The sequence below is a fragment of the Giraffa tippelskirchi genome, chromosome 11 (assembly GCF_054371585.1).
Source record: "Giraffa tippelskirchi isolate mGirTip1 chromosome 11, T2T-mGirTip1v1.2.pri, whole genome shotgun sequence".
NCBI lineage: Eukaryota > Metazoa > Chordata > Mammalia > Artiodactyla > Giraffidae > Giraffa > Giraffa tippelskirchi.
Window position 1 is genome coordinate 10,573,136 of NC_137285.1, and position 13,307 is coordinate 10,586,442.

At 49.9% G+C, this 13,307-nt stretch overlaps 1 protein-coding gene across 15 annotated transcripts in view; it reads right to left on the bottom strand.

The window, feature by feature from the left end:
* Positions 1-13,307, bottom strand: part of HECTD4 (HECT domain E3 ubiquitin protein ligase 4) — a 168,933-nt gene that overhangs the window by 12,075 nt on the left and 143,551 nt on the right. For 14 of the 15 annotated variants that reach the window (XM_081546311.1, XM_081546304.1, XM_081546308.1 and 11 more), the window contains 10 exons: positions 12,529-12,710; positions 11,221-11,426; positions 10,471-10,601; positions 9,976-10,181; positions 8,046-8,225; positions 5,688-6,994; positions 4,465-4,672; positions 1,781-2,004; positions 1,549-1,700; positions 110-216 (listed from right to left, as the gene is read on the bottom strand). In XM_081546311.1, the coding sequence (XP_081402437.1) occupies positions 110-216; positions 1,549-1,700; positions 1,781-2,004; positions 4,465-4,672; positions 5,688-6,994; positions 8,046-8,225; positions 9,976-10,181; positions 10,471-10,601; positions 11,221-11,426; positions 12,529-12,710 (2,903 nt within the window). The remainder of the gene's footprint in view (positions 1-109; positions 217-1,548; positions 1,701-1,780; positions 2,005-4,464; positions 4,673-5,687; positions 6,995-8,045; positions 8,226-9,975; positions 10,182-10,470; positions 10,602-11,220; positions 11,427-12,528; positions 12,711-13,307) is intronic. The other variant, XM_081546297.1, reaches the window with a different exon arrangement.

Genomic DNA, 13,307 nt, shown 5'->3' on the forward strand with positions numbered 1-13,307 from the left:
GGAGCCAGGCAGGAAGGGAAAGGCATGGAGACTGGTTTCCAGGCTGAGCCGCCCCTGTCCAGGGTGGCAGCAGCCCCAAGCCTGTATCAGGCCCCAAGTGCTTATTTACCTTCTTGTTTCTTGGTGGGTGACTTTTCGGGGTCCTTTTCATCTGGCTTGCTCTTTTCGGGTGACTTGGGCTTCACGGTGGGCTTCTTCTCACTCAAGGCAGTCCTGCTGTAGACCAAAGCATTGGAGTCGGGATTCCTCACACCCACACCCTCTCTCGGCGGGGGGAATGCAGAGCCTCACCAAGCAATGGCTTCTCCTCCCCCAGCTACAGCTGATGGTTCATGGGAGGCTGGGGTCAAGACCAGCTCTGTTCTGACCAAGACAAGCTTCCTGAGCAAATTATGGGGACAAACGGACACTTTAAAATGTGGACAATCTTGAGTTGACGCTTTCCAAACGTTCTTTCTGCATACTTCAGAGTTGCACTGTCTAAGATGGAGTCGCTAGCCACATGTAACTACTGAGGTTTAAACTGGTTACAATGACAAGTCCAGTTCCTTGGTGGCACCTGCACAAGTGAAGTGCTCAGAAGCCCTGTGTGGCTAGGGGCTACGGTGCTGAATTGAATAGCACAGACAAACAGCATCTTTCCATAGTCACAGAAAGCTCTATGGGACAGCACTGATTTAAAAGCACCATTTGTGTATAAGTAATTAATGGACACTCTTTTCTCTGATGATTTAAAGGATTCCTCTAGAGACTCCTGCTAGGTAAAACTTTACCATCTGAATTTTAACTTGGGAGCCATAAACTTGTATCTTAAGAAGATTCTATCAGATACGTGTACAGATCCACACATGGAATATTATGCAGCTACCTTAAAAAGAAATGGGGGCAGTTCTTTTTGTTCTGATGTGGAATCATCTCCAAGATCAGGAATAAACAGAAAGAACAAGGTACAGGTTTTTTGTACAGTTGCTGACATCTGGGTATGCTTACACTCGCTTGTGTACACCCAGAAGGGTTCTGGGAGGCTATGTATGGGGCACTGCAGCCTCAGGGAGGGGGACCAAGGATGGAGAGGAAGAGGAGTGGCTTTGATATTTTTGAATATTGCACTATTTAAAATGTAACACAATAATACATATGCACAAATAAAACCTTTTGCATTTGAATGTTACAAGCAGTGACTATCTGGGGGTACTTCAGTGTTTTCCAGTATGCACGGGAGCACTTTACAGTCTTTCTACAATAACCATGCACTATATGTGTGGGTAAAAGAATTCAGACTTTTTAAAGAATTCTGCACATTTTAGACATTTAATTAATTCAGACTGGTCTGCTTTCCAGCCTGCGTGGTCCAGATTTTACTATCATTGTGCATCAAAAGAAACGTTCTCTTCTAATTGACGAAGCTGAGGGCAGAAAGGCCCCTGGCAGTAGAGCAGAGTCAGAATGTCTGGCTTCCCTGAGGTGCCCACAGCCTCCCAAAAAGCCTGCTGGCAGGTGGCCCGTGTCCTCCCACCAGCCTGTCTCCAGTGCTCCTCGGCTGCCCACCTGACGCTGTTGAGCACAGCCTTGTCCTTGGTGGGCGGCTTGGTGATGGGCCGCTTGGTGCTCACCACCTTCCCGGGGTGCTGCTCTTTTCCCGCCTTGCTGTATTTGCTCTTGTCGAACTTGGGCTTTGGCACACCGTACTTCCTCAGGATCTGGGGGGACCAGAGGGGGAGGGCCTCAGGCTGAGCCCAGGGCACGCCCGAGACAGGAGTGGCTGGGACAGGGTGGCTACCTGGGTGAGCTGGTCCTCCAGCACCTTTTTGGGGGGCCGGACATTGGTGAAGAAGAGGTGGAGGAGGTTGCCTGGCGTCTGGGAGTTGATCTGCTCTTTGCTAAGATAAATGTCCGACACTTTGATGGGCCTTGCTGGCGTTAGGCTCAGCGTCTGCTCCGAGTGGGCACAGCTCTTAAATATCTCTGTCAGCACCTCTCTGGCCCCAGGCACCAGCTTCTCACCTGTCACAGGATGGAGGGAGGACAAATGATTCTTCTGTGAACACACTATGTCAGGACAAGCCCTACAGCACCTGATTTATTTTTCATCAACAGTTTAATTGGGAAGTGGGTACCAGGAGGTTAGTAGTGATGAGTAGCTGTCCACCGAAACCTGGTGTCCCCTTTCTGTGAGCATGCCTCAGTGACACGTCCAGCCTTCTCTGCCATGAGGTGTGGCCCTGGGAAACAGGCCCCTCCTGGACCAACCTGCTCTCTTTGGTGCCTGTCCCTGCTGCTGGCTGCGTGGAGAAGACAAGCCCCCCTGGACGGCGGACCTCAGGGCTTACGCTGGACTCTTTCATGTGTTAAGAAATAAAACTTCCACTGGGTCTGAGTCACTGTACTCTGGGGTCTCTTCATTATGAAGGTTGAACCTCCCTTAACTTCAACAATGTGTCTGTAACAGACAGTCCCCAGGGAGCGAGAGGATATAGAGGCTGCAGGAATTTTCAGTGCAAAGTAGTCAATACAGTTGTTCAACAGTTATTGTTAGATGATACATTTCAAACCTGGCATAACCAGCAGGTGGAAAAGAAAGTTCTCTCAGATACAAGAAGGACTTCCCTGGTGGTCCAGTGGTTCGGATTCTGAGCTTCCAAAGCAGGGGGACTGGGTTCGATCCCTGGTCAGGGAACTAAATCCCACATACTGCAAGAGTTTGCATATCAAAACTAAAAATCTTGCCTGCTGCAACTAAGACCTGGTGCAGACAAATATTTTTTAAAAAGAGAAAGTTCTCTCAGAAACAAGAAAACTGTCCATGAGTATGAGAAAAAAAGACTTAGTTTTTTGGTCCCCAAACTTATTTTTTTGGTCCTCCTGAAGATGCTCTTACCTTTCCTAAGGGGCTAGTGAGGATCCACCCACATGTTCCTCGTGGGCAAGGGTCCCCATCTAGGGGCAGGACTGACCGTTCTCATCCCCTCTCTTTGGGGTGTGGTCTGGGCCACATCCAGTTCAGGGGGACAGGACTGCGGGAACCAGAGCACAAAGGCTCCCTGGGCATCTGGGCTGAGAGTGAGGAGACGGGTGTATGGAAGGCATGACCAAGACCTAAGAGGTGATTCAGTGCAACCACAACTCAAAGAAACTCAAGCTAAATGAGTGTGGCTATGATGCTGCAAATTTGTTATCAAAAGACTGAGTACCTTACGTGGAAGGTTTGACTATCATGCAATCGGGAGCTAGAAGTTAATTCAGATTAAAGCATGAAAAGACTGGTATAGCATTAACTGCGGCAGAAAAAGACCCAGGGTTCCCACAGATCTTACACTAGCCAAGCCCATGTGGCAGATGAGAGCTGAGGGGGCAAAGTACCACCAATAGGGGCACAGGGCGGAAGCCAGGGCAGGGAGAGAGAAGCAGACCTTCGGGAGCAAGATTCAGACGAACTCACAGACCGAGATACATATTTTAATGCAATATTTTAAAAAAATCAAAATTAATATAAAAAATCCATGATGAGCAAAATATTTAAAGTTCTGTGCTGAGCCATATTAAAGCCTGATGCAAAAGGATAAGTCTTTAATACTGATCCTGTCTGTATTTAAAATTTTAATGGTTTACTCACCATGGATATTTTACATTAATTTTGACTTCCATAAGTACTGTATTAAAATACTACTTCTGAGTTTTTTCACAGCCCCATTGAATTCTGTGGCCTCACTTACCTCATTCTGGTCCCAGCCTTGGAGCAGTATTTCAAAATTTCATGACTAGAGGATAATAATTTGGAACAGCAACAAAAACTCATACTCAATATTACATTTCTGTCCTCAGAAAACATAAAACAAACTCAACCACTCTATTGCTATTGTGAAATTTCAATAATGTAAAAAGAGTTGGAAAACAGAACATAAATTTAAAAATTTGAGAGAGACTGATACAAAATAAAGACAACCACACAAAGAACTACAGTTACAAAAAGAAAGGGGAAAAACTGCTGTTGCTTCTGATGCAAAGCTGGGGGTAGCAAGTTCTCAGCCTCAGGACCTGCTAGACCTGGCTCTGTGGGTCCTGCGTGAAAAAGAGAAATGGGGAGGCCAGACAGAGCCCCCTCCCAACCAACACACGAGCCACCAAATGACAAACTGCAGCTCTGTAGAAAAGGAACCGGGACAGTTTCTTCCTCAATAATTCATTTTAAAGGGTGAGGTGTCAGCTGTCCTCAAGCATACGACTAAACGATTACCAGTCATATATGCATCACATTCTAGCTCCAGAGGACAGAACAAAAGAAATACACTTGAACTCAAACAAGGGGAAGCCTGACTAGACAAAAACGGAAAAAAACGACTTGAATACAAGCCCACATTCGAAGCTGACACAGGCTGTGGCACAGTCATTACTGGTGATCTCTTGGCTGGCTGAACCCTGAGGGAAAAAGTCTATTCGTTTAAAAGAACAAAATCTGTAACCCACCTTTAATTGACTTATCATTGAAATAATCTTCTAACCCTGGGCTCCCCTGCGTATCGAATAGACTCTGATTCACTACAGACACGGTGAGGATCTCTTCCGTTGACATTTCCATCAATTCGTCCTCACCATCCAAGCTTGACAAACCTATCAAGTCATTGTTGTTAAATAAACTTGCTCGAATTTTCTCAATTTTGGCTCGGGACCTTATCTGTGTGAACAAGAGAAAGAGTTAGGATTTAAGTGGAGAGACCAGTCATTCAGCTGTATGACCTCTCCTTCCCTCCTGTCTGTCCCAAAGCCCTCTGCTCGTCTTCAGCGTTCTGAGTGCCACTTGATTGGGGCAAGCTGGCCTTCCTGACGGAGTCTCTCTCAAGTGCCAACAGCGATTACTTGCAGAAGAATAACTCAACTGGACACTCCTGCTGCTAAACCCTGGCCAGGTCTGTGGCTTTACCTGAATGCCCAGGTGGTTAAAGGCCATGCTTGGCCCAGGCTCTGAGAAAATCCCCAGGGAGAAGATGGACAGATGAGAGGTGACTCTGGGAGAAAGCCGACCCCTGAATCCTTGAGCTTTCCTGTCAGAGCCCATGGGGTGGGGAGCAAGGGGGTACAGGTTCTCTTCCCAGGGCCTTCCTCGCCATATCCAGTAAGGGGGAGGATAGTTTTTACTCTGCACCCAACTCCTGTTACAGAGGGTGCAGGATTTCTACACAAGGAGACCCACGAGACAGATGGCATCATGAAGTGGAAAAGGAATCTGGCAACACACGCAGCACCTGAAACTTGGAGTCACTCGGAACAGAATAGCAAGTCTGTACTCACATGCTCAGTGGGGATCCCTCCTGCTGATGGCAATGATTAAAACAACCCAAGGCCACTCAGAAAGATGCGACTGGGGCCTGAGTGGGAAAGCACTCGATAAAGCCCACCCCTCAGGAAAGTTGAGCCCCTGGAGCCCCTTGGCCTCTCTCCCTCCCACACCCAGCAATGAGCTGTGTTTCCTTCCTGACATCCGACTTGCCATCACGCTCAGAGATGTGACCTCAGATGAAGATATCCAACATGATAAATCATTGCTGTTGCTAACAGCTGCCTCAGGCAGCCCCGTAAGTGCTCTGATGTCACCTATTAGTCCCTTGGAAACAATAATGGAAGGTGTAAAGAGGCTGGGGGGATTCTAACTGCTCGTGATTTAAGTGGTGGCCAAGGCATGAGGCGCTGACCTCCACAACTGCGAAGCCTTTGATGGGGCGCGCTGCAAGGGGCTGGCTGTCCAGGGACGTGACTGTGTACATGGAGCCCATGTCTGACACTGAGGCCGTTTCTGTATTGTCCAATGGCTCGCCCAGGCTCCCCAGGCTCCCCAGGCTGCCAGTGCTACACAGGGAAATGTCTAGGCTCTCCTGGCTGGACACCACATGCGGCTCCAACAAGCCTGCAGGGATGGGCAGCTCCAGGCCTGCAGGTAACGGATCCACGGAGAGGTCGCTGACGGTCTGCGAGATGCCCTGGGAGCTGCAGATGGAAGCTTGGCTGGTGGACGCGGATGCGCTGATGCTCACGGCGGGGGTCAGGCTGCTGGACGTGCTGACCTCCAAGCTGTCCGTGCTGGGGAAGCCGAGGGTCTTTTCAGGCTCGGCTTTCCCATCTCCCCCCTCGGCCTTATCTTTTGGCTTCTTGGGGTCTTCGTCCTGCAGGGGGATGTAGATCTCGTCCTTGAAGACCCCGCCGTGGGCGTTGCATGCCTTGCGGATGGCACCCCTGACGATGCCCTCATCCAGGTGGGTGGGGATCCCGGAGATCACTAGCAAGCGGCTGTGGGCGGTGGGGCCCACCAGGGCCTGGCAGGCGTCGGCGATGGCATCGCTCGTCACGCCCAGCCCCTGTGGGTCCTTCCTGGTGAGGTGCCGGAGGATGATGAGCAAGGTCAGAGCACGATGGAACCACAGCATGTCCTCGGGCTTGCTGCCCCCGATGCTCAGCACGGCAGGGTCTGAGTCCACCGAGCGCGAAGACTGGCGCTTCCCGGAGGAGGAGGCCTTTTCCCGCTTCATCTTGACTTTCTTCCTCTTGGACAGGAGGCTGGGGCTCTGCGGCGTCTGTCCTGGGGAGGACGACGAGGAGGACGACGAGTCACTGAGGTTCGGGGCGGCCGCTGAGGTCACCCCGCTGGTGGTGACGCTCATGTTGGTCGGCAGGGTCACCTCGGCCACTGCCAGGCAGCCCTCCATGAGTGCGTGGAAATACGTCGAGAACCGGCCCTGGTCAGCAGCCGCCGTGGCCCCCGAGCCTCCGCATGCGCTGCCTGAGACCCAGCTCTGCGTCTCCTCGTCGTACAGCTTGTGGAGCTCCGACTGCAGGGCCATCAGCATGGCCAGGCAGGGGTTCAGCTGGAGGGCGATGGACGAGGACAGGCCGGCTGGGTGCTTCCTCTGCTCCAGGCTGTGCACCGTGCGCAGGAGCTCTGCCAGAAGGTGGAAAACCAGCTCCTTCACGCAGGCCGCCATGTCTGTGGTCCAGAGGAAGTTGCCTGAGGCAAATGAAAGAAGTCATAACTTAAAATAATCACCTATACAGAGCGTACTATGTGCCCGGCACTGCTCTGACGGAGTAGACCCTCACAGCAACCACATGAAACAAACATACATCCTTCATCCTCATTTCACAGATGAAGAAACAGAGGCTCAAAGAGCCGAAGGACTCACACGGCTGCTACACAGTCACATGCTGTCACAGGGCAGACTGACAGCAGGGCTGGTGGCCCTAACCCCTGTGCCACATGACTACATGGAGTCAATTTCTACAGCTCTGACCTCCCAAATCAGTATTTTATTTCTCATAAAGTTATTAAGTAGGTTGGTGACAAATCACTTTCCTCTCATATCATCTGTCTGAACCCCTGAGGGCGTAAGAGTTTGCAACATGGTTTTCCTTCTGACACTATATTATGAAAAAATACAGAAAAGTTGAACAACTTATACAGTAACTATTTAGATGCTCACCACCTACATTCTACCATTAACCTTTTGCTGTGTTTGCTTTATTGCACATCTATCCACCCCTCTATTCATCCATAGACTCGTCCTAGATTTTGATTATTTCAAAATGAATTGCAGATATCAGTATGTTTTATCCCTAACCACTTAAGCAGACACAAGTTCAATATTTAGAAAAATTTCAAGCTCAATTTATAGGCTAATTTCACAACTCTTTAAGTTTACCATTCCGTGAGTTTTGCCTAAATGCAATCTCTCTTTAACCTTTCAGGAGCTATTACCATGTTTGCAGGTGAAACCATGTTTGCAGGCATGGAAGTGAACACCATCATAGAATAAAGTTACAATGATGGCATATGTTTGTGTTTTAAAGCAAAGTAGGATCAAATTCATCTTGTTTTCCTAGTTAGATGCCACCCTTCAAAATAACGACAATATCCTGCAGATCATGGATGTGGAAGTCTAACTTCCACTCAGTTCTCCAGGCCCACTTGACAGTAGCTCGTGAGAGCTATCGCTCCCCAAGGCCACTGTGGCCGCCCCCAAGCAGCTGCCCCGGCCGATCCCAGGGAAGGTGGGCCTCACCGAGCAGCTCCACCACTTGCAGGAGGACGGATGTCGGGATGGTGTCGGGCTCGTCTTCAGCTCTCCCTTCGCCATCTTCTGATTTCCAGGACAGCATCTGCTCAGCAAAGGCCATCGCCAGGGGGAATTCAAGAGGCAGGGAGTGTAACACCAGCACGGCTCCGGGAGGGGGAGATACCCCTGGAAGAAGCACCCAGAAGGAAAGCTTGTGATTGGCAGCACCTGATCAAAACTAGCTTGCGATAAAGACCTGCCAGGTGTGAGCAGAGAAACAGGGCCTGTCCACTCCTGTGCTGGGGGTGAGAAGAAACCTCACTCCCCACCTGCCAGACAGAGTCAGCTGCAGGCAGAGGAGCAGTGGAGGATGACCTCCAAGGAGTCCACTTGCTGGTGTGAGAATGGGACAGAGCGGACAGGGAAGGATAAACATCCCCTGATCAGTCAGATACCATCCAGCCAGATGGCCCGATGTGGAGACAGGAAGTCAGACTTTTAAGAGATGCTTCACTGGAATGGTCCTGGCTTGCTAAAGAAACAACCAGCTCTTTGGTGTGGCTGCAATCCCATGGGAGCATCAGCTTATCTTAGGCTGACAGAGCAGACCAGTGAGGAGGTCCCCAGACTTCAGGCACTACCAGGACTTGGATTCTTTTTTACTGCCTTGCATTACTGTTATGGTCTAAATCTGACTGAGGCTGCCTACGATGAGAGAAGAAAGGCTCTGAAGCCTGAACCCCATCATATCCTGAACTGCACCCCCACCCTCTCTGCAAGCATTGGTCACACGTAAGCTGAGGGGGACTTCTCTGGCAGTCTAGTGGTTAAGACTCTGCGCTCCCAGTGCAGAGGGCTGGTCAGGGAACTAAGATCCTACATGCTGCACAGTGTGGCCTAAAAAACATTAAAACCAACAAACAAATAAACAAAAAAACATAAGCTGGGCTACTGGGGGTCTTTGGCCAGATTGGGAGGAACCACGCTGACGGCTCTGTACTTTGGGGTGAATGTTTATTTAGGGAGTGATAGTAGGACAGATATCCTCTATGTTTACACACAATTTCAAAAACAATGTGGGCAAAATACAATGAAAAAATAGACCCTAAAAAAAAAGAGATCATAAAGTTGTTTAGCATTGACCAAATCACTTAAGAAATGTTCTTTCACTTTATTCCCTAAAGATGCGATGTCCCCAGGACTGGGGCTGTGCAGAAGCCAAGGCCCAATTTTGGCTGAAAGTTCACAGACATCTTTATGACTGTCTCCAGCAAGCATCTGTCTGTCTTTTTCTGTCCAACCTGCCAAGGACATGCAGTGGAAGTCTGAGAGTAGGTTTTCCTTCCTCTGTGTGCAGACTCAGAAACAGAGTCAGCTGGCCCTGGTATATAAAGTAGACAGCCAGTGACAGTGTCAGGATTTACAGAGGAGGAGACTTCAGCTCAGTTCAAATCTACAAAGACTTAACAAAGGATGCCAGGGAGAAGTGGGCCTCCCAGCCTGGCCACTAGCCTTTGTTTATCACTTACGTAGGGAGCGGACGATCACTGAGGCCCGTGCCCTAGGGAGCCACAGTATACCCAAGAGAACTCAGTTTTAACGAGAACTTGAGGAAGGGCAGCCAGGATGGTTATAGCTAAGTGATGGGACTGTTCTCTTCAGGTCGTTCTAAACAGCATGTACCCAGCACACACTTGTGAAAGGAGACGAAATCCCCCCTGTCATCCGGGCAGCATCTGCCAGGACTTCCCTGGGCAGGAAAGGGACAATTTTTCATTTACTGTCTCTGAATACACTGCCCCAAGCAGTCCTGTTCTTCACCCATGGGAAACGGGAACATAGCAAGGTAGAAAATCCTTTCAATTTTCACAAAGAAGGAAAGCAGAGAATGACTTCAAAGCTGTTCTTATTACCGTGAGCTAATTCAGAGACTTACCCAGTTTGATGTGGACTTTGTCTGTGGAGAGGATCACAGAAGGGTACTGGTTGGTGGTGGGAGGTGGTGTGAGCCCTGTGTTGGCCGGAGATGCATCCCGCGGGTAGCAGACGGCCTCAATGAGGTTCAGCTGGCCATTTCGCTTCACTTTGTGGCCCAGCCCGTACACGAGCACCCGTGCCCACGGTGCCTTGTACAGAGAGGAACTGAAGAGGAGGAATGAAATTGAGCAGAGTCCAGCCAGATCAACAGACACTTTGCTGGGAGAAGGCGGGGTGAGAACTGGGCACACATGTTATCCCCACCATGTTTTAGAAGGTCATTCTTCATACAGACTAATTTCTAAAACATAGAAATTAGTGAAGAACTGTAAATCATTTTCAAATACAGTATGCATTAAAGAATAAAAGCAATGAGATTTCTTTTTCTGTAAGTTTCACCAGAATCTGCCTTTCTCTCTCCCTGTCACCATCTCCTGGAGTCAAGGTAACTTACTCTTTGCGGAATCCAGACTGACTTTCTTTGCAAGATACGACAACGAAAGCTGCCCCGGGGAAATTGACATCCATGTTGACTTTGGACTCGGAAATCGGAAACTCTTCGGAGGGGAACTGCTCTGGTGCTGTCTGCAGGGACATTGAACAGGGAAAACCACGGATTCAACACAAAAGGGCATTTCATCTTCCCAGCTCCTAGGCAAGGGAGAGCCAATACATAATACATGCACTTTAACAAGATCAGGAGGACAAAAAAGCCCTCTGGGAGGAAGGACACATGGATTGGACAAGGTAGGGGAGCTGCAGAGAAAAGGAGGCTAGTGAGGTGGAGGCTTGGGGGAGTAAGTGTCATTTTTTTAAAAATTATTTATTTTTTGCTGTGCTGGGTCTTTATTGCCAAGGGGGCTTTTCCTCTAGTTGTGGACAGTGGGGACTACTCTCTAGTTGTGGTGTGAGGGCTTCTGGTGTGCAGAGCACAGGCTCGAGGGCACTCAGGCTTCAGTAGTTGTGGCTCCCAGGTTCTAGGGCACAGGCTCAGTAATTGTGGCGCACGAGCTTAGCTGCTCCATGGCACATGACATCTTTCCGGATCAGGAATCAAACCCACGTCTCCTGCACTGGCAGGCAGATTCTTTACCAATGAGCCACCAGGGAAGCACCAAGAAAGTGTCATTTTTAGCCAGCCAGTAAGATTTACAGTTAGAACCTGTAATCCCAGTTCAGGGACATCAAAGCTTTGGACTTTCACCTGCAGGAAAGAGCAGATCTGTTTGGTCAGCTCCAGAAGGCTCTCCTCGCCCTGGTGCAGGGTCCGCGTGATGGCCACGTTGAGCCACTCTCGCACTGTCTGGGAGCTGCCCTGGTAGAAGAGGTCTGTGGCTGAGCAGTTCTGGGAATGGACACAGTGCTGCAGGGACTGAGCCAGGAGGATGGAGCTGGAGCTGATGGTGCCGTCTGGGGATGGGAAAGGAAATACAGGTGATGAAGATCACAGCAGCCCAGGGCTGTGAGATCCTAAGTAACCAACGAGGCATGACCCATCTGGAAAACTGGGATGAGTTAGCTTAGACTTAGGCCTTGGATAATAGATGTTACCAATCAGATCCTCCAGGGTGGGATTCAGGAGTTTGGTGGTCTTTAAGTGTTTGCTTTCTTTTAAGCTACAAAACTGTTTCCTAAAATAAAAACTTGAGTGGAGGCCCAGGTCTATCAAGCATGTAAAAGAGGATTCAGGGGTTCCCACAGCCTGACCTACTGGCTGCCCAGGACCACCCTTAGGGAACCACCAGGGTAGCTGAGAGTGGATTTTACAACCCAAGTTAGTCATTGTGACAAAGCTTCTTCCACAAGCACTTGGAAGTTTTTCAGGTCTGTTTTGGAGCCTCTAAGTTCTTGAGGGTGGGCCATGGATCCCACAGGCTAAAGTCGGCCTGTGGAGATGTCGTTCACAAGGGCACTGGCTGGGACCCCAGGGCTCTGAGATGTCCTCTTGGCTTAGAATGCCATCTGCCCTCTCACTCCTGCTCCCAAAGCAGTTGCTAAGAGGTCAAGGGGAACAGGCTGGAGGCCAACATGCCAGAGGAAGACAGGAGGGGCCCTCTGGTCTTCAACCGGGAGCAGAGTTGTCAGTGTCAGGGAGCACCACACCGTAAGGGCCTCAAGTTGAGCCGATGAACACAGGCTGGCCCACCAAAACAGCTCTGCTTGAGGTCATGATGAATCAGTTAGGTCTCTTGGGTGGCATTTGATGTCAGGGGCATTTTCTTTTCTTTACATGCCAAACGGAATGTCTGTGACAACACTACAGTGACTAGATTTCATAAATACATCATTTTCCTTGATCCATGATTAGTTTGGGAAGCTCAATGAATGCTTAACAGGTTAGCAATCTTTCCATGCTGTTTATCTATATTAAGTCTAAAGGTCCTGTGAAGGGACTCCTCATATGGAGAATGTGGACACCACGCACACCTCCTGCTCAGCGCCTGGCTCACCCTTAGGGCTATTCCGTCCTGGGTCTGGTGGCTGCAGTGACAGTGATAAAGCCAAGGTTTACCTGGGAGGGGAGGAGCAAGGAGCTGATTGGACAGCAGCTGCAGGTGCTCCAGGGTAATGTCCCGGATGGCGGGGATGTGGAAGAGGCGGGTAAACAGGTGAGGCAGCTTGGGGGCGAAGATGTTGAGCAGGGCCATGCGGCAGTACAGCCTGGCTAGCGCGGCCTCGCAGCGCAGCAGCTCCCTGCAAGGGAAGGGCGGGGGAGGCGCTGAGCTCTGATGCTCCGGCCACCACATCAGGTGGGCCGTGGGCTCCTGAAGAGAAAGGGCCACATCTCAGGCTTCTCTGGCCTCATGTTCTATGCTCCAAGTTAAATACTTGTGTTTTAAACAAAACAAAAAGCCACATTTAGGTTTTTTGTTGGTCATACCTCACTGAGTGGGGGATCTTAGTTCCCTGACCAGGGACTGAACCCAGGCTCCGGCAGTGAAAGACTGGACTGCCAGGGAACTCCTGAATATCAGTGATATTACCAGGCACCCTGTTTATGGTCACGACAACCCCCCGTTGGCAAGCTGCCCTGGGAGGACTGGAAGAAGAGCTTTTTGGTAGGAGGTCATGGTTTCGGGGCTTTCCAGCAAATGGTGACTCTTGCCAATGGGGCATGCCTCTTGCTAAAATTCCTGGAAGCTATGCTTGTGGAGTTGTTACAAAAGATGCTGGCTTCTATCTGGGGCATGGGGCTGCTCAGTCACCACGAGAACATGGCCATGTGATGTGTATTCCTCTCACCAGGTGAGAAAAGAGCCCTTGAGCTTCTGCGTGGGTGACTCTGACTCC